General features: G+C 36.8%; 2 protein-coding genes across 3 annotated transcripts; both read left to right on the top strand.

Moving 5' to 3' along the window:
• Positions 1–5,279: 5,279 nt before the first annotated feature.
• On the top strand, positions 5,280–11,873 carry LOC123528324 (phospholipase A and acyltransferase 3-like). The gene is made up of 4 exons (XM_045308068.2): positions 5,280–5,899; positions 7,205–7,415; positions 8,450–8,579; positions 11,214–11,873. The coding sequence occupies exons 1-4, from the start codon at positions 5,719–5,721 to the stop codon at positions 11,334–11,336; spliced, it is 645 nt and encodes a 214-aa protein (XP_045164003.2). The 5' UTR covers positions 5,280–5,718; the 3' UTR covers positions 11,337–11,873.
• Positions 11,874–14,385: 2,512 nt separating this feature from the next.
• On the top strand, positions 14,386–20,101 carry LOC123528323 (uncharacterized). Of its 2 annotated transcripts, XM_045308066.2 has the most exons (4): positions 14,402–14,727; positions 15,778–15,954; positions 19,000–19,109; positions 19,227–20,101. In XM_045308066.2, the coding sequence occupies exons 1-4, from the start codon at positions 14,553–14,555 to the stop codon at positions 19,335–19,337; spliced, it is 573 nt and encodes a 190-aa protein (XP_045164001.2). In that variant the 5' UTR covers positions 14,402–14,552; the 3' UTR covers positions 19,338–20,101. The 2 variants fall into 2 exon arrangements, with proteins under 2 accessions (XP_045164002.2, XP_045164001.2); XM_045308067.2 differs by lacking the exon at positions 15,778–15,954 and having other exon boundaries at positions 14,386–14,727.
• The last annotated feature ends 1,697 nt before the right edge of the window (positions 20,102–21,798 follow it).

Here is a 21,798-nt window from a genome sequence, read left to right as displayed (position 1 = left end):
ATTAATTCAAGTGAATCGGATGGTTGTCGGAAACTAGTTTGTGTAAATTCATTTTGTAAAAGACGTGTACTTTAGATAAAGTGTATATTACGTAAATGTAAATACATTCCGGAAAATATTTCTGCAGTGCAAATAAGTTGATATGGTGATAAATAAAAATTCATAACTTTATCATGACATCACAGTACATTAGGGGTTCTAATTGACCAATCAGAGCACTGGCACCAGAACAGAAAAAAATGCCTCTGTACATGTTATACCTTACCCCTAGGTATTCTATAAGTTCTTATAGAATACCTAGGGGTAGGGTATTACATGTACAGAGGCATTTTCTTTCCGGTCTGGCGCCAGTGAATCAGAGAGCTGCATTTTCGAGCACCTGCCAGTTTCCACTTGGGTATAAACGAAGTATATTTATAATGAACATATATATGGCATACAGACACTAAATAGAAAAATGGCGCGAAAAAAAATGGCGGATACAAATAGTCCTCAGTTGTTTTGCTCTGTAGGGCTATTTTCACATTTTCTTTGCATTTTTTTTTGCTAAAATCACATGACAGATCTATGCTTGACATGTAGGTAGCATTTTCATAATGAAATAACAACATGACAAAATTTTTCATGGAAACTTAGATCATACACCACCAGTATAATTTGGGGTCTCATTTTTTAGCTGATTTTGCAGTTTGTGTGTTCGACTGAAATTATTTTTCTTGCATCAAACATGACCCCCATTTTTCTTTTGATTTTTAGTTAGCATTGACAATATTCTTCAAGAAAATGTAAGTTACAGAAATTTAAAATGGGTCCTGATGTGTGCTGCGGTCATTGGAAATAGGTCAATTTTATATAGAATAAAGAACAACAACTATTTAGTGTGTTATAACCTATAATAGGCATACAGACACTAAATAGAAAAATGGCGCGAAAAAATGGTAAATATTCTTCAAGAAAATGTAAGTTACAGAAATTTAAAATGGGTCCTGATGTGTGCTGCGGTCATTTGAAATAGGTCAGTTTTATATAGAATAAAGAACAACAACTATTTAGTGTGTTATAACCTGTAGTGACTTTAGAAATAATTACCACACTAGTTTAGAAATCAAATTAAGATTTTTCACTGCATATGCCCCAGATGATGCTACAAACAACAAAACTTCATTGAAATATTATATCGATTTAATATCTTTATTTTAGTTAAAAGTTTGAGATTTTACACAGGGAGCCTATGATAAAGTCCGAGTAAAATGTAATCAATGCCCAAGTGAAATAAGTATCATTCCGCAAAGTTTTGGACATGTTAAAATTATGAATAAATGAATAAACAATGCATCTCAAATTTTATATTGTGCAGGAGGGATTGATACTTTCTTCAAAATTCCGGGCCTTAAAATACATCAAAGAACAAAAACTTTTATCTAAAAATAAATTGCGAAATCCGTACTTTCAGCAGAAAAATCCTTTTCCATATGTCTCTCCAGCGGTCTCTTACGATTGCTGCCGTGCGAATAGTTTCAAGGGACACGGCTACCGTGTGAATAACAAAGTAGGACACGGCTGCCGTGTCCGCAATATATTATTCGCACGGCATCCGTGTATATAGCCTCGGCAGTTTTTTTACGAAATATAATAGTCAATGTAACAATCGTGCGACTTGAATTATTTTAAAATCGGGCCAGACAAGAAGTTTTTTTTTTTAAAACTGTTCACGCAATGCCACATTTTGATGAACTGCAATAGTTTGTGTAAACTTGTTAGATGGTCAACCAAAAAAAAAAAAAAAAAAAAAAAAAATCCATTGAAATTATTTCAAAATTGGTCCAGAAGCTTCTGACATGAAGATTTAAAATTTCGCACTAAATATGTTATATAAAATCACTAAATCTGCCTTGGCATCAGCTGTTATAGCATAGTATATATTAATTAGTAGTTATTAATGGAATACAATTGAACCTTGCTTACCGGTCTCCTGTGTAAAACAGCCACTTGCCACGCAATTCCGTCCCCAACTGTGTTCAACCTGTCTTAAGCATTCACTTGCATTAAGCAATCAGAATGTGTCGTTCCCTTGACTGGTTGCTTAAAAGAGGATTGACTGTACCCCTATATATGATATTAACTATATATCAACAATACAGACATTAAATTTTCAACAATTTTCTAGAAAGCAGTTGCAGATAAAATAATTCTGAGGTTAAAACGGGCATTGTTTTTGAAAATATACAATATGAACTTTTGTTTTAGAAAATTGCAGTATGCCTTTAGAATCTGAATACACTTTTTAATGGAAGAACACAAACATGCGTAATCAATGTGAGACAACAAACCTCTCCCGGAGTGAGATCATTAAGTTATACTGCAGTTGAGTATGGTGTACAGTCTGCTTTGCGTGCAAGCACATTAAAAAAAAAACACGTGCACTTGTAAAAATATGCGAGCATGCCTTCATATATACGCCCACATGTATATTTTAAACCTGCACGCGTAAAAATAACACTTTCAAAATTATGAAATTTAAGAAAAACTGCACTGAACTCATCATTTGCAACACGCCGCCATCTTGGTTCTTGGGTCACACTTAGATTCACGCGAATGTACAGAAATGTTAATATCTCCAGCATCTTATTGTTTTTTAATAATTAGTACAGACAGTATGAAAAGTATTCATCTGTTATTTATTTTTCATTACAGCTTTTATAGTGTAGTTTTGCATTTTGTTTCTGTACCTTTATGACGTATTTCAGGCTAACCTGACTCCTATAGGTTTTACACAGTGGAGTATATACGAGAGTATTTGTTGATTTGTTTATGTTCTGAGCGTTCTTCCTATGAATAATGCATAACCTATCTACAAGGTGGCTGTTTAAAATAAAAAATATCTCGTTCAAAGACATTTAGGAAACTTGCTCTGGCTAAACTAGAAGCCATATCTGGACAAGTCAGTAAGTACTCTTCTCACACTTAGATACGTCTGCTTCGGATGTATGCTTCGCAATGATAAACAAACGGGTTATCTACAATTCTAACACGACCAGCAAATAACCTACATACACATGGAAGAAAATCAACCCACGGTTATTTTGCGATAACTCATGCGCGTGCGAAGGATTGTTTTGGCTGTTCCGTATACAGCCAAAGCCCCGCATGCAATTCTTTTTATGAATCTTATGAATGGAAATCACGTGACGTTTGTAAATGTAGGGATAACGCATGTTTGTTCGTGTTATAACGTCTTCAGAATCCCGAGGGATTGGTTGGTACTCGAGCCCATAGGGCGAGGGTACCAACGTATCCCAAGGGATTCTGAAGATGTTATAACACGAAATGAACATGCGCTAACGCTATTCTAGCATAAAAAGCGAAAGAAAACACTAATAAATGAATACATTCTCCCTCAGCATCATTATTCCATGAAACGCGCGGGAACGTCTGCGTGTTTTTTTTTTTCACGTTGACGTCATTTCCGTTTTAATTATCCGTTTTGGGGCCGTAATGCGTTTACGCTTTGCCACGGAACGCGCATATATAAAAAGGTGTTATAACAGCACGTGAGTGCGAGAACCTCTCTGTTAACACACGTTTTCTGTCTTGTTAAAACACCCCCGAAAAGTGACAAGAACAGAAGTTTTATGCTAGAATACTAACGTAAAAATCGTGGTATCCGCGTACAACAATAACAACCTAGTTCGGCTGCAAAATGGCACAAACAACTAATCTGTTGCGTACGGGAAACAGTGCCGTGGTTTTGGGGACTGGCGGGTAATTGATGAAAGGTATGATGGCAATGTTACACAATATTTGCTGCAATCCTTAAGCAATGGGGAGAATACATGGAGGACATGTCAACAGTCTAATCCAGGTGCGTAGCACGAAGTGTAGTTCATGTCATAAAAAGTAATTACCATTTTTCTAACACGGTTGTCTCAAATATGTCGTGATAGAATCGAATAACAAGTTCCCAAGTGTGATTTATCGTAGAATAACCGGAGTTTTTCGTTCTTATGCGAAACAATAACTGAGTGATATATTCTTACGCGTAAGAACTCAAAACACGGTCAAACCGTTTATTTCATTAAATAGATATGCAAGTACACATGTATCCAGAATTATAAATATATTCTTGTAGTTAAGAAATGTATATATATAGAGAGAGGTACCTATAAAGATATGTTATCTTTATCCATTCAATGTCCGCTGATTGTGTGTTATTTTTGTGACCGAATCTTTTACTTATTTTCAAAACTGTCATGGTCCTAAGACCGAGAATAGAATAAATAACAGATGAATATTTTTCATACTGTCTGTACTAATTATGAAAACAGTAGGATGCTGGTGATATTAACATTACTGTAAGTTCGTTTGCATCTTAGTGTGACCCAACCAGGAACCAAGATGGCGGCGTGTTGCAAGCTTTAATGAGATCGGTGCAGTATTTTCTTAGATTTCATCATTTTGATATATGTTTCATCATACTTATATTTGTTATATGAGTTACATAGAAAGTTAGAGTTGCGGATGTTGCAAGCTATCGTACAACGAATGTTGTATAAATGTGTTTTCATATTTTGATACGGGCCGTCAAAATGAAACTATCAGCAGACTTTGAGAATCTGCAAATAATTGTAACTATATGATCAGGTGATAATTTTACACTTCTATTCATTAAATCTAAGCTCAATCTGGCTATGATAGCTCGATTGAGCTATATAGCCCTCTCGGGAAGTGTGACCAGCCTGTTCAGTTTCCAACATATCACTGTCCAGGCACTGGAAATTTCAGAGATGCTCTCGAGTGTCTCCCACCTAACTAAGAGGCCTTTACTGGTTCTACCCAGGCTTTACGTGTATCGGTGCTATACACCGGGCACGTTAAAGAACCAGACTGTCTATTCGAAAAGAGCTAGGCTAAGTTAGCCGGACAGGCCTGTATCTAAAAAGGTTTTTTCTCTCTCTGTTCTTGGGGCTTTGTCTTCATCAGGAACGTTTACAAACGTTTTTTGCAATATGAAAATTGAGTCGTTAGCCCTCTCCGTCTCATACTCTTCATAAAAATCAAGACATTGACTTAAAGACCTGCTCCAGTCCTACCTTTTAACCTTAAATTGTCACTGAACAAGCATGAAAATCCTGACTTTGAACTGTGAAATAAAGTGTGGCGCGTGGCCGTTAACTGTTACCTATTGTAATCATGGGTTGCATACACACAATAGAATTTGAATAGCCACGGAGCAGGGCTTTAAAAAATACCTGCCCATTCTACTGTTACATGTGCACTTGCTGTGACGATGGCGATGTATATGTGTGCGCGCCCATGCGGTAAGTCAGATAGCGAGTCTCATTGTCGATATGCCTGAGCCCTAACTCGCCGCGATATCTATTACTTATAACCTTATAAGGAAGTTAAAGTGAATATGTTATCATTATTACGGAAGTATTTATAAAAAATAGTGGTACTAAATAATATACAAACTTTCAATTACCAATTTTAAAGGATTTTGAATATTCATTTATAGACAACTATGGTCATTGATCATGAATACATAAACAGTACGCTCTTTATAAGAAGAGATAAGTAAAATCAATAATTAGAATGGCTAAAGTACAATTTCAATTTCTGAAAATCAATTTGATCGGTACTATGGTCACTCCACGCAAGCATTATTGATATGTTATCCTGATTGCAATAAAAGATACTGGAGTTTAATAATGTAACTGAATGTTAGTTTTAAACCAATTCATTTCGTATTGTGCGATTATGTTGTGTTGTGTAAAATCAAAGGTTCGTTCATCTTCCAATGTTTTTCTGGATGAAGTAGATTTAGAGGATGTTCAGCTGGGAGATCTTATAGAAATCAAACGTTACTATGGAATTTATGCTCACTGGGCGCTTTATATTGGTAAGTATTAATAACAAGGAACACCGGAATTGAAATAATTGAAATATTAGTTTTCAAAACGTCTGCCTGTCTGTCAGTTCTTGTCCGTGAGTCCTTTTTTTCTTGTTCCAATAAAGTGTATATCCTTTAAACAAAATTTTTAAATCAAAATCACGGTAACTTCTAGTCCAACTCGCTTTCTCTGATATTACGACTCTGTTGACGGACCGTCAGTGGAGGTAACTTGCGTCATGAAATGGTACTATCTTAAACTATACCGTGGAGGTTGAGGTATCATTTGGCATCGTTAACCTCCTGGAACACTCGTACTGCTTTGACAACACTTATGTGCCTTGTATCACTGCATGTATTTCGCTGCTCGATTTATCCAACGGTACACTAAATTTCATTGAATTACACTATTTCCAGTGCGTATACATCTGCGTTGTTTAATGTCTCCTAGGAATCCATTTTTATTTTGTAAGGTCGAACTGTAAATTGAGCGTGGTATCCTATTTACAGATTAATACATTTTACGGGATGGCCATTCGGCAGACGGTTAAACAGAAGACGGCTCAAGACCCCAGCCCTATTCCGTCGGGCCCTTTATATTTCTCGTGTTACTTTGCTTCCTGCTAAGACATTTAGTACATACCAATATGGTTCGTTACGACTTTGTTTATTATATTTATAATATATTTACATGAGCATTTTGTGCTACATATTCGTGCCTTCTGTTTTCATGTATACAACGGATGACATGGCGGGGACTACTTTATTTACACCGTCTTGTACCTTTAGAATATGGTAAAGGGTAGTACTATTTGATATTTAGCATTTGGCAAATAGTATGTCGCACCGGTCTCCCATCGCTAACACATCGTTATTTTATTTTGTGCATTACACAGTATGACAGATTTCGTAACTATAACCATCTTTATAAAAAATACAATAGCCAGTACATAGACTTCCTCATCACTACTGCCTTGTTGTAATGCCACTTTATCAACTGTTACTCCCATCCTAGTTTCAAAATATGAAAATAGAAGGCATTCGTTAATAAATTAATAGTCTTATTACTAATTTTAAATCAACATAAATTATAATTTTATCTTGATGCTGACAAAAACGAACTAAATTACTAAAATAATCTTAACAACACACGGTGTCGCAATTCTGACACTTTAACATTGCAGAAATTAAAACAGTCAAACTATTTCCTCAAACAAAAGAGAGCGTGAGTGATAATTTCAAAAGTATTTTGGTCAAGATACTCTTAAAAATTATAAGTTTCTAGGTCTTTTTATGTTTACTTTCTGAAATTAGGTAAAGGCGAAGTGATTCATCTGTCTCCACCAGTCAGCAGCGGACGAACGTTTGACTTAAATGACATCTTTTGGCTTGGAGGCGTAATAACTGATAAATATGAATTTAGTACGGACGTAAGAGTGAGGAAAGACAAGCTTGAAGAAATAATTGGAAATGGTGCCGTGACCGTCAATAATGAATTTGACCCTCCCCGCAAAGAATCTATTAAGTAAGTTACTTTACATGATTGTATTGCATAAATTATAGTGATAGTGTTCTTATTAGTCATACATTACTTATATATATAAACTTTATATATAAATATATAATAATAAATTAAATTTTTTAATTACCGCGTCATTCGAAAACCAGTCTCATGGCGTTTGCGACCAGTATGGACCCAGATCAGCCTGCACATCCGTGCAGTCTAATCAGGACCGATACTGTTCGCTGAACATCTCGTAGTACCTATACTGCATGGATTTGCAGGATGATCTGGATCCGTACTGGTCGCAGACGCCATGAGACTGGTTTTCGCATGACGCGGCTATTATTTTAATGTTTTATCTTACCATGTAAATTGATTACATGGATCTTCTTATCGATTTTATTATAGATATTTCATGACCAACTTTCACTAAAATATTCCATCTTTATATATTTACATTAGATGTAGAAAATCCACACTGTCAAACGTATTTAACTTTACTAAATATTTTATTATTTAAATTAGCTGTTTCTGTAGAGCGTCATCTATTATTAAATGGCATGAATTAACAACCGCTGTTAAAAAACTTCCAGGTAGTACACTTTGATACTGTGTTTAGATATGTGTATCAGATGTGTACTATTTCAATCCTTACAATATTGTTAATATACATAAACTTATTAATTTTATGTTTAAGAAATCGTTCATATTTTCAAACTATGAAAGATGGGTCTAGTATACATTTAACTATCGCAACAGTACTCGTTTGGCACCGTATTTTGACTCGGTGTTGTTGTAGTATCGGATTCCTTTGGATCATTCATGGAATCCATTCTATTCCGCTTAAGCCGGTGCTAGGAGGAGATATGGGTGTTGTACATTTCACAACCGGCCATACATACACAGATTATCAGAGCTGGGAGGGAATTTGCTGAGATAGTCTAGGCAAAAAAGAAAAGAAGTTTATTAAAAAAGACTTTTAAAAATACTTACTAGTAGTCGGTAGCGAGACAAAGTAAGTACCGTAACTGTTAATTATATATTTACAATTTTAGACCATTTCCGAAAGATGAAATTGTAAAACGAGCATACAGCAAGATGGGAGATGATAAGTACAATCTTCTAAGCTACAACTGCGAACATTTTGTCACTGAATATAGATATTGTGTTGCCTTTAGCAAACAGGTATTACATAACTGACAAACGATATACTATGCTTTCTATCTTCTGTATTCATCATAATGCAGACAGGTGTGTTGCATTGCAGACAGGTATGTTGCAGACAGGTGTGTTGCATTGTAGACAGGTATGTTGCAGACAGGTGTGTTGTATTGCAGACAGGTATGTTGCATTGCAGGCAGGTATGTTGCATTGCAGACAGGTTTGTTGTATTGCAGACAGGTATGTTGCATCGCAGACAGGTATGTTGCATTGCAGGCAGGTATGTTGCAGACAGGTGTGTTGCATTGTAGACAGGTATGTTGCAGACAGGTGTGTTGCATTGCAGACAGGTATGTTGCAGACAGGTGTGTTGCATTGTAGACAGGGTAGTTGCAGACAGGTGTGTTGTATTGCAGACAGGTATGTTGCAGACAGGTGTGTTGCATTGTAGACAGGTATGTTACAGACAGGTGTGTTGTATTGCAGACAGGTATGTTGCATTGCAAGCAGGTATGTTGCATTGCAGACAGGTTTGTTGTATTGCAGACAGGTATGTTGCATCGCAGACAGGTATTTGCATTGCAGGCAGGTATGTTGCAGACAGGTGTGTTGCATTGTAGACAGGCATGTTGCAGACAGGTGTGTTGCATTGTAGACAGGGTAGTTGCAGACAGGTGTGTTGCATTGCAGACAGGTATGTTGCATTGCAGGCAGGTATGTTGCATTGCAGACAGGTTTGTTGTATTGCAGACAGGTATGTTGCATCGCAGACAGGTATGTTGCAGTGCAGGCAGGTATGTTGCATTGCAGACAGGGTTGTTGTATTGCAGACAGGTTTGTTGTATTGCAGACAGGTATGTGGCAGACAGGTATGTTGCATTGCAGACAGGTATGTTGTATTGCAGACAGGTTTGTTGTATTGCAGACAGGTATGTGGCAGACAGGTATGTTGCATTGCAGGCAGGTATGTTGCATTGCAGACAGGTTTGTTGTATTGCAGACAGGTATGTTGTATTGTTGCATCGCAGACAGGTATGTTGCAGAATGGAATGTTGCATTGCAGACAGGTAAGTTGCATCGCAGGTATGTTGCATTGCAGACAAGAATGTTGCACTGCAGACAGGTATGTCGCAAACAGGTATGTTGCATTGCAGACAAGAATGTTGCACTGCAGACAGGTATGTCGCAAACAGGTATGTTGCATTGCAGACAGGCATGTTGTATTGTTGCATCGCAGACAGGTATGTTGCAGAAAGGAATTTTGCATTGCAGACAGGTATGTTGCATCGCAGGTATGTTGCATTGCAGACAAGTATGTTGCACTGCAGACAGGTATGTCGCAAACAGGTATGTTGCATTGCAGAAAGACATGTTGCATTGTTGCATTGCAGACAGGTATGTTGCAGAAAGGAATTTTGCATTGCAGACAGGTATGTTGCATCGCAGGTATGTTGCATTGCAGACAAGTATGTTTCATTACAGACAAGTATGTCGCAAACAGGTATGTTGCATTGCAGACAGACATGTTGCATTGTTGCATTGCAGACAGGTATGTTGCAGAAAGGAATTTTGCATTGCAGACAGGTATGTTGCATCGCAGGTATGTTGCATTGCAGACAAGTATGTTTCATTACAGACAAGTATGTCGCAAACAGGTATGTTGCATTGCAGACAGATATGTTGCATTGTTGCATTGCAGACAGTAATGTTGCAGAAAGGAATGTTGCATTGCAGACAGGTATGTTGCATCGCAGTATGTTACATCGCAGACAAGTATGTTGCATTGCAGACAGGTATGTTTTATTGCAGACAGGTATGTTTCCTTGCAGGCAGGTATGTTGCAGACAGATATGTTGCATTGCAGACAGGTATGTCGCAAACAGGTATGTTTCATTGCAGACAGGTGTGTTGCATTGCAGACAGGTATGTTGCATCACATACAGGTATGTTGCATTGCATACAGGTATGTTGCATCTCAGACAGGAATGTTGCATTGCAGACAGGTATGTTGCATTGCAGACAGGTATGTTGCATTGCAGACAGGTTTGTTGCATTGCAGACAGGAATGTTGCATCGCATACAGGTATGTTGCATCGCAGACAGGTATGTTGCATAGCAGACAGGTATATTGCATTGCAGACAGGTATGTTGCATCGCAGAAAGATATGTTGCATTGCAGACAGATTTGTTGCATTGCAGAAAGGTATGTTGCATTGCAGGCAGATATGTTGCATCGCAGGCAGGTATGTTGCATTGCAGAAAGGTTTGTTGCATCGCAGACAGGTATGTTGCATTGCAGACAGGTTTGTTGCATCTCATACAGGTATGTTGCATCGCAGACAGGTATGTTGCATTGCAGGTAGGTATATCGCAGAAGGTATGTCTGTTGTTTACAGAGTTATGAGGTTGATATATGTCTATATTAAATAAGAATGGCCGACAGGAAGTTTGTACTATAATGTAGGATATTTTTCGCATCCAGATTTAATAAGAATTGAAATTAAATGCTAATTTTACAGAATCCTAACAAACAGTTACAAGTATTGAACGTAATTATGCATGTACCCATATAAATACAGTTGTCTTGAACATATACAAGATGAAAGACAGTATATCTTGACGTTCAATAAATTATTCTTCTTGATTTCCATGTTAAAGGTCTGGGATGACGATGTGCCAAAAGTCGAGGAGAGAGCTTGTGTTGTTGCAATTCCAGGACATGAACCTATTCCGCCTGAAAGTCTGCCTAAACACGTGACCTGCGTGAAGAGGACGAGATGAACATGACAAAAATATGTTTACATATTCTGTACATCCTGGTATATAAATGACAGAAAGAAATAGCGACAGAACATCACCTAATACGAGTAGTATGCAAAATAATCAATAATAAAAATGTAATGTCAACTGGTTGATGAATTAAGGCTACTGCTCGCTATTACATGTATGAAATGCTGTTGAAACGACAGTTAAACATTCTATGTAATAATTATTTTATTATTTCTTTTTTCTTAGGTAGAATGGTCGATAAACTTCACAGAATATTATATGGATATATTTGTATTCGTGTACATATGTTTCTGACCGATGTATATCATGAAATTGAATATTTCATTACAAAGAATTTCATTGTATCATATCCATACACCTTTATTATCATTAACAGAATAATAATACTGTAATATAATAACAAGCAATTTTTTCATTTAATTTATCCCCGCCGCCGAATAGGTTGTTTTGTGAATGAGGGAATTAAATTAGGAAAGATATTTAATTTCCAGATATACACAATTGATGTACAAAAGGATAGTGCAACGGATGGTTGATTCCTATTTTTCAAAAAATCATGGGTAAAAACTCTCCTATTCTAATCTGACTAAAGTACTTGATCTTCTAAACGAAGATCTGAGGATGACCCATTCACATTCATATTTTTGTATACATGTATTTGGATTTCTGAAATTGCTATTTTTATTTTCGCAATTCTATTTTTATTTGAACCAATCAGACGACTCATTTTAACATGCATTTGGCTGAACCATCAAAATAGCGTCGAATGTCAAAGGGTGAAAAAATGTGCAGTCAGTCCGGGGCTCGAACCGGGACCCATCCCTTACAGGGCGAGTGCTCTACCGACTGAGCCAACCGGCTGTCCGTACCAAGACATATGATTTATCTCAAAACACGATGTGGTCGTCATAAAAATTGTAAATATGAAAAACTAAGGCTAAATATAGATTTTTTTAGACTTCTACTTGCACTTTCAAAATGTTCGAAGCAAGGCTCTGCTCTCAATAGCACGTCTTCAGATCCTAAGCGTAACGTAATTGGAGATGTACTTTAGTCAGATTGCTCCTATACTGATCTGTAACTGTATTAAGTTTCAATTGATTAGGCCTACTTTGTTTTGCGAGAATTTATGAATTATAGAACAACTAAATGGTAATAACTCAGAAGTTACTTAAGAGATTCTAATGAAAGATGTGCATGCAACACCGATCTATAGTGATCTACGTTTGTCTTAAAATCCATGAAGATACGTCAATTGATTCCTTTTTTATGTGACAATTTATGGATTATAAAATATTTAAAGGGCCCTAACTCTGAAGTAAATAAAGTGATCCTGACGAAACTGAGCGTGCACCATCGCTGAATAGTGATCTACATTTTTGTAAACATTCATGATGATCCGTTAAAGCGTTACCTAGATACAGATACAAATCTCTATATTTTTACCAAATCAAGGACAAAACTGTTTTTACTGGATCGCGAGGGATAATACCAACTGTGAGAAAAGGATATATACTAATCATTAAGCGAGGTTTGTTGATTTTAGTTATAATACTTTTTCAACCATATGCATTTTCAAAATTGTTACCGAATCAAGTGGTAAAATTTCATAATACAGTATGTTGGCAAAGGTTATGCGCTAATTAATTGGCGGTTCTAGTTGAAATACTTTATGAATTATAAGCATTTTCATTTCCCTCCAAACAAATTATACGGCTAAACTCTGCTTTTACTGGGTTGAGGGGGATAATACCTAATGTGAGCAAAGACCATTTGCTAACTGTTTTGTGATTCTAGCGGAAATACTTTTTTGAATTAGACGCATTTCCATTTTCGTACGGACGTTCGCGCTTACAAACGGACGGACGGGCGAGCAGCCGGAGGACAGCGCCGGAAACAATAGCCATCCGCCATTAGGTTGGGGGGTGGGGGGTGTAATAATAACTGTAATAACATAGTTATATAAAGTCTTTATAAAAAGGAAGCGGTTGTTCTCTAGTAAAGAATAATTTTAGGAAAAAAACCCACAAAAGACACCTGAAACATAAGCTTTTAATTATGAAACTGGGCCATAGAATTGTACAAGATGTTCGTAAAATTTCGGGACAGTTGCCATAACTTTGTTCAGTATTGGTAGCCGTATGGAACTCCAGAGCTGTCTTATTTGCGTATTTTGTGTAACGGTATTACATACAATCGTTATATATTATTTTTTGTCATGGTGTATGACAATCATATCAATATATATGTTTTGACACTTTCCCATGACATACTTAAAATTAAATGAAATAATCTACTTCGGACAACATAATCTACTTCAGTTGACGAAAACCTGAGTACACATAATATAGTTATATTTTGAAAACTTACCCTGAAATCACGAAAATAAGCCGGTTTTGAAAATAAGCCGCACTCAAAATAAGCCGTTCATTTTTTCGTATCCGTAATAGTATCAATGACTTTGTTAGGACACCCAGGGTCACTCATTTTTAAAAGACCCTGGGACACCATATGAGATTGCAGCGTGAACAAGGCAGATTTTTTTCGACATGTAATAGCAATAAAACATACTTTGGAATAAAAACAATAAAAACACTTAAAACAATCCAAGTTGTGCTGATTTTTAAAATGTCAGAAGTATAAGTATTTACCGACGTCGATGTTTTTACTGAAAAAGCAAAATATATGGCATTCATATGTTCAGTATTTCGGTACTCGAAAAATACGCTGGTATTTAAACCGTTACTGAATATTTGTACACTAAAGTTCGCCGGACTCAAAAATAAGCCGTCTCGATAATAAGCCACCAAATCCTTACGAGAATTTAAAATAAGTAGCGGCTTTTTTTCGGGATTTCAGGGTATAAGGAAAGTGTTAAATCATATATCTGGTTGGGCAACCGGGTTAGGAAAATCAAATTTTGAAAATACTTGCAGTGAAAATCTTACATGCATTAATTAAAAAATCAGTGAATACATGCAAGTTAAAATGATTAATTGTTAAAGTTTTGAACAAATCCATTAGTTGACCAAAACCAGATTCACCACCTTTAAACTAGTGATTTAAAAATAATCATTTTCCTCTGGATTTCCACATGATATAAATATAGTATACATATTTGATAAACAGACAGAGAAACGAGAAGTTGTATTTGAGTGTTATGAATATAATTATTAACAAAATACCGGAACCAGTGTAAACATAGACATGAAGAGAAGTATAGTCATAATCATACAAATTGGTTTGTTGAGTCATTGTCCAACATTTTATACAACTCTTATGCTGTTTTCTTCGCAATGGTTGATACAAAGTGACGGCACCAACAGAGGATTAATAAATCAACAGTTGAAAGATTCTCAGACACTGGATTACAACGTTGATGGTAAAATTTTAACCTTGCATTATTTACATCCGAAAGCGAAAGCGAAAGTAGAGTGTTCGGAAAAGTAAAAAAAATATATATATCATTTCTTTAATTAGATTGCATTGAGCCTTCTGCTGGAAGAAAGTATGATAAAGATTTTACAAACAGGCAGAAACTGTTTATTAAGGTAGTTGCTTGTGTTTGCTAGGGTGGCCGTAAATCACGGTCCATTTATCCGGAAAACATATGCTAAAACCTGGATCCGTCACACGGAGTGTTAAAGGGACTTACCTCTAGATCGTGGGGCCGTGACGGCATTGCACTGGTTAATCTCCGACGCCAGTAATTACTTGATTTATATAGTACCCGAATTTCAAAATGGTGGGGAAATATGTCACGGAATAGAACTTGAATATTGAAACGGCGTATATAATTTCTGGTGGCTTCACTTTTCATTACCTGCCATTTACAGGCTAAATCAAATACTGTATGCTATGATTTTGCTTGGTCGCATTTTGTACTTCCAAAGGATTATTATTATTATTATTGTTATTATTATTATTATTAGTATTATTATATCAGATTTATATAGCGCCCTTTTCATTGTTGAAAGGTTGAAAGGTGCTTTATATATAGCAAACGCAGCCACACAGGGCGCGAAATTCATCCTCTACTAGTACAGACACAGAACAATCTGACCAGAGGGACAAAGATAAAGCCTCCATAACAGAAGGAGAGAAATCCTTTTATTAGATACAGGCCTGTCGGGCTAACTTAGCCTAGCTCTTTGCGAATAGACAATCTGGTTCTTTAACGTCCCTGGTGTATAGCACTGATACACGTGAAGCCAAGAACCAGTACAGGCCTCTTAGTTAGGCAGGAGACACTAAAGAGCATCTCGGAAATTTCCAGTGTCTGAAACGAGATTCTATCCCCGGATCTCTGGAGTGACAGTCAAGCGTGTTACCATGAGACCACCGGTCCAACCTCGATCATCTTACAGATTCAAAACATTGTAGATGTAACAGAACAAAGAAATAACCAATTTACTTACTGTCTTCTTTTCAGTCTTGGATGAAGCTACTTTAGGATTGCTTATACTAGCTAACGTGTTCCTATGGATACAAGGAATAATATTCACAGCAGTTGAATGTATGCTTTTAATGAAAAGTGCCCCTAGCGGACTTTGTCACAAAGTCTTCATAAAATGTGTTTACATTAGCATCGGATTGTACATCATCGCTAGTAAGTTATTATGTGCTGTACATTCTATTTGTCAATTAATAGCTGATTAAACAAACGAACCAATAGTACAACGCTTAATTAATTAAACACATGTTTGATATCTTCATAGATAAAATCTGTTCATAACTCATGGTTGATATATACAAGCAGATTAGAAGTTTGGCTTTAAGTGTTAGACCAAGGTTTATCAAATATAGGCAAGGTAAATCGGTTCATCATCTAGGCCACACCAAATTAATTTCTTGGTCATCGGATTTTTCCAAAAAATTTAGGAGCGGGCGAGCGAAATAAAAATAAAAATATTTGTTTTTGAATTTCACCTATTTTTGGAGCGGGCGAGGAGCGATTTGAAGAAAATAAAAATAAAAAAAGCCTTGTCACAAGAATCAACAAGCACTGCAAAAACATATCAAAATGGCGACCTGTGAAGTTTCCACTTTTTTCTATTTTATTACCACAGCAGCGTTGTTTGTGCCGTGTGGCGGCCGTAAAAAGTCTCCCCGTACATTCAATCAGGGCTGTTATATTTCGATCTTCTCAGATCGTTCGGCACGACTTTTATGTCGTGTTACTGGTACTAGTTAGTTTCTCAACATGACCATTTCGGCCTGGGTGGTTCCAATACTCCAGCTTTCATAGCCTTTGGTATTGTATAATCACCCCATGGATATGGTGCCTGCTTTTTAATATTGTCTTTTGACAGTTCCTGTGATACGCAGGCTCCATAACCTCAGATCCCCTTTCTAAATTCCAGTTCGTTTAGTTCTGCCCATTGTTTTCTCGTTTCTGGATTTCAACTCTACTTGAAAAATAAAAAAGTAAGCCTTTAATGCATGTTTTCTTGGATTGTGAGTTTGTAAGCTCTATTGGATTCCTTTTCCCTAATAAAGTTCCATATGCGTAACCCTTCTCCGCCAGAAAATTATAATCATTTTACATAGCTAATAGAAGCAATGTACCATTCCTTAAAATCAAAGTTATTTCAACAATATAATATTTCTTATGATGTAACACCGGATGTGAAGTCCAAATTGAATTATACCACCTGTTCATCATTTAAGCACTACCAAGTCACTGCTGATATATGTGTATAATTTTAAGGATCGCAGAAAACGAAGTTCTAATCACCAGCCATTATTAGATGACCTGTTTTATATAATGAGACATTGATGTAAATCTTGAGACAAATTGTCTTGCGAAAAGTCTTCGTAATGATCTTTCCAAGATTTAATTACAACTTTCATTTCGGCTGTCAGTTTTTCAAACTGGGGCAACACCTCGTGTTCATGTTCTTCTGGTGTTTTAATGGACAATTATAATTAAAAACATTAAATTTTATGAATAACTGTCGCTTCACAGTGACAATTTAAGGCCCATAAACAGTGAAAAACGCCCGCTCTGAAATTTTGAATTCGGTCCTTTTTTTTTTTTGATTCTGGAAGTAAATGGAGCGGGAAATCCGTTGACCAAGTAATCAGTTTGGTGTGGCCATAGTTTTCTTTCCGATCCGATGCAAAAGGCCCAGTTCATCATCTAGGTTTTCTCCAATCCAATAAAAAAGCACAGATTATCATCTAGGTCTCTTTCAAATTCAATGGAAAAAGCCCAGATCATCATCTAGGTCTCTTTCCAATCTAATGCTAAAAGCCCAGAACATCATCTAGGTATCTTTCCAATCCAATGCAAAAAGCCCAGGTCATCATCTAGGTCTTTTTCCAATCCAATACAAAAAGCCCAGGGCATCATCTAGATATCTTTCCAATCCAATGCAAAAAACCCAGGTCATCATCTAAGTCTCTTTCCAATCCAATGAAAAAAGTCGAGATCATCATCTAGGTCTCTTTCCAATCCAATCCAAAAAGCCCAGTTCATCATCTAGGTCTCTTTCAAATCAATGCAAAAAGCCCAGTTCATCATCTAGGTCTCTTTCCAGTCCAATGCAAAAAGCCCAGATCATCATCCAGGTCTCTTTCCAGTCCAATGCAAAAAGCCCAGAACATCATCTAGGTCTCTTTCCAATCCAATGCAAAAAGCCCGTATCATCATCTAGGTCTCTTTCCAATCCAATGCAAAAAGCCCAGATCATCATCTAGGTCTCTTTCCAATCCAGTGCAAAAAGCCGAGATCATCATCTAGGTTTCTTTCCAGTCCAATGCAAAAAGCCCACCCGCTTAGCTCAATAGGGAGAGCGCTTATCTACGGGTCGCGGGGTGGTGAGTTCGATCCCAGGGCGGGGCATATGCTGTCCATGACGATTTGATAAAAGACATTGTGTCTGAAATCATTCGTCCTCCCCCTCTGATTAAAGTGGGGGAAGTTTGCAGTTACTTTCGGAGAACAAGCTTGTACTGGTACAAAATTGAGGAACACTTGTAAAGTTTACTCTTGCCGTTACATTACTGAAATACATTTGAAAAACGGCGGTTACTCCAAACTAACAAAAACAAACAAAATTTTACCAATGCAGTCAGGGTAAGTTGAAGTCTGAAAGCCTTGAAGTTTTTCATCTAGGTTTCTTTCCCATGCAGGCAAGGTAAGCTAAAGTTTCAAAGCCTGGAAGTTCTTCATCTGCAGGCTATGTAAGCTAAAGCTTAAAAGCCTGTAAGTTTGCCTCTTTCAAATGCAGGCAAGGTAAGCTTAAGTTTGAAAGTTTGGAAGTTCATCATCTAGATTCTTGCCTATGCAGGCAAGGTCAGCTAAAGTTTGATTACCTAGAAAATCGTCATTTAGACTGTTGCCATTCCAGGCAATGTAAACTATAGTTTGAAAACCCGGAAGGTCATCGTCGTTTTTTTCCAGGGAAGATATTAAAGTTTGATAACATAGAAGTTCGCCATCTAGGGGTTTTCCAATGCAGGCAAGGTATGATAAAGTTTGAAAGCCTTGAAGTTCTTCACAAACTTCAGAGTATAGCATAATAATATTCTTAGCGTCCAAAAATTTCAGTATCCTGAAAATGCTAATATAATGCACATGTAAAGTACATAATTGGTTTAGTTTAGAAATATGAAGCTAAATCAAAGGTTGACATCAATTTAATTACAGGTTTTGTGATGTTGGCAGCATGTGTTAGATTCGCTGCAATCTTCCCAATGAAGAAGATAGGTTATGCTTTCTACCACAACATGGCGATATTTTGTTTTATTTGGCTTGTGGTAAGTATATTTCATACATTGGAATACTTGCTTTAGTTTTGCCGCTTACTTTTATTAAAATCAATTGACATTTTTAATGTTTTTTCTCTTATGGATTGATATCTCATCTTTTTACAGGTTTTGATATTCATTTGCGATCACATCTGCAAAAGAAGGAGAGATGAAAATGTTTTTCACACTCTAGTTTGTGGGCTTCGTGAGTACAACGATGATTTTACACTGCTGTGATAAAGAGAATACAATTCATCTCCGCTGAACATACTTTAAACATGTTTATTGTAAATCAACGTGCCACTTCCATTTTGTCCGCAAAGTACTCCTCAGTCAATGGGTCTTGGACTGTTGACAAAAAATGGATACCGACAGGGAAGACATTTGACATTTCAAATGAACTGTATTACATATATCTTTACAGAAGTATAAACAAAAGGAAGTCAGCTGATAACAACAGAGCGCTTCTTTGACTAGCCTATTCAATGCAAGTACGTCTTTCTTGATGTTGATACTATATCGTGACGCAGTAGTCCAGAGAGCATAAAAAGATGTGGAAAGAAAACAACAACAACAACAACAAACAGTGTACGTGAAATTATAACGGCCTATGTAGGTTATGTAAGACAAGTGTTCGAAATATCATATACTTCAAAGGATAGCGTATAATATGTTCACAGCCTTTCTGAGTATCACGTACATATAAACGACTGCATAATAATTATTTTAAGTTTACGATGAATTACTACAAACAATTGACGTCTTCTACAGATATATTTATTCACTATACAATACAGGTATATATTATCATGAAAATCAAATGATGTAATTGGTCAAGGTGGAGTATGAAAAGTTGCATTTTTCATATTGTATTTAGAAAGTATGTAAACAGACAATGTAAATTCCTTGAAAAGTCTTTTTGTACTCTAAGTATATAAACAAAAGGGATTACAGTTCAAATGACAATAAAATGTATAGAATAAAGAAAACATAATGTCTGACCCACTATCAGTTTTTGACGCCATTGATCCAAAGGTTTTTATCGCATTTTGTACAGGTTAATCCTATTACATAATCACTGAACAGTTACTGGGTCATTTATTCCGAAGATTTACTCTTGTACTAGAAATTGACCAGGAGTCAAAACCTTTGACCGTTTGGACTGAGAAGGCACATCTATTCAATTGCTTAGTATGTTTCTTTGTTAACACAAAAGGCATCGTGCGGAAGGTAATACTCGCCCGTGTGTTCCATGGACGGACCATTCCTTATCATATGGACACGAAATAAATACAATTTGATTAGTCTCGTATGGCAAGGATGCAAGGGTTCAAAGCGTATGTACAGGATTAAAGTGTGTCCCTTTTAGTTACATTTAGATGTGTTTACAAAACTGACGTATTTTTAACTAGTTTTACATGTTTGGATTTAAATTTCTTTTCTACAATGTAGAATTTGGTTATATACTAAGAAAAATCGGCAAATAAAAACGATGGGATCGTGTGCTTGACTTTTTGCTAGAATAATTTGAAAAATTTGGAGCTCACAAAAGTTTTAATAATACTAGGCGTGTATGGTAAAATCACAGTTTTGAATATTTTTTCTGCAAGGTAGATTTCATTTTCTCACATTTATAAATAAATATATGATCTAAAGTATGATAAATTAAAATACACACAACAAAAAAATTAAAGGGTCAGAAGTATAATATCATAAATCTTTTTTAAAAATGCAAATATATTAAAAATAACAATAGTGAATAAATGTTTAGACCATTTAGAATTAAAAATGAAGAAAAGCAAGTCACAAAGTGCAAACACGGTCATGGTTGATTGAAGGGAACCGGACAGGTATCAAAAACCCGGTTTTCAACGTGCACGGGATTTTCGCGTAAAGTTATTGTCTATGTTTCAATGATTCTTTTCACAATTGTTTTCATTGTAACGAGTGCAGATTTGTCTTTTAGCGCAAAACTAGAGTACATATTGGAATAAAGTTCGAAAATAATGCCTCAAAGACGCCATTTGACTCAAAATGAAAGGCAGCGTGCTCTCGGCTATCTGTTAGCTGGTCAGACCCAACGTCATGTTGCGACGGAGTTTAATGTTAGCCAGAGCGTCATCGCCAGGTTGTGGCAGTACAGGGGATGTACAGCGGAGACTAGGTCAAGGTCGTTTGCGGGTCACAACTGAAGCGCAGGACCGACATTTATCGCTTAAGGCACGACGTCGACGGTTCGACTCCGACGTTACGCTAAATAGGGACTTTGAGCAGACGTATGGGTACAGGATCTCTGTTCAAACCGTCAGGAACAGACTTCATGCTGCAAACCTGCGGGCTAGAAGACCGGTCGTGAGACCGCCCTGGACCCACACCACCGATGATGTCGACTAGTGTTTGCCCGCGACCAGCTGCCATTTGGACGTCAACGTTTGCGCAACGTTTTGCGGACTGGCGAGTCCAAATTCAATTTGGAATTCAATGTCGGGCGCAGACGAGTGTGGAGACTGAGAAACGAACGTTTCCGGGACAGCTGTGTGGCAGAGCATGACCGATTCGGAGGGGGTTCAGTGCTTGTATGGGCGGGCATAGCCTATGACGGGCGCATGGACCTATACGTCATTAGGAACGTGGCACTGACCGGTGTTAGGTACAGGGACGAGATCTTAGACCCTATTGTGCGCCCTTACGCTGGAGC

The sequence above is a fragment of the Mercenaria mercenaria genome, chromosome 14 (assembly GCF_021730395.1).
Source record: "Mercenaria mercenaria strain notata chromosome 14, MADL_Memer_1, whole genome shotgun sequence".
NCBI classification, from domain to species: Eukaryota; Metazoa; Mollusca; class Bivalvia; order Venerida; family Veneridae; genus Mercenaria; species Mercenaria mercenaria.
The sequence above is the reverse complement of the archived record's forward strand: the minus strand, read 5'-3'. Positions and strand labels throughout refer to the sequence as shown.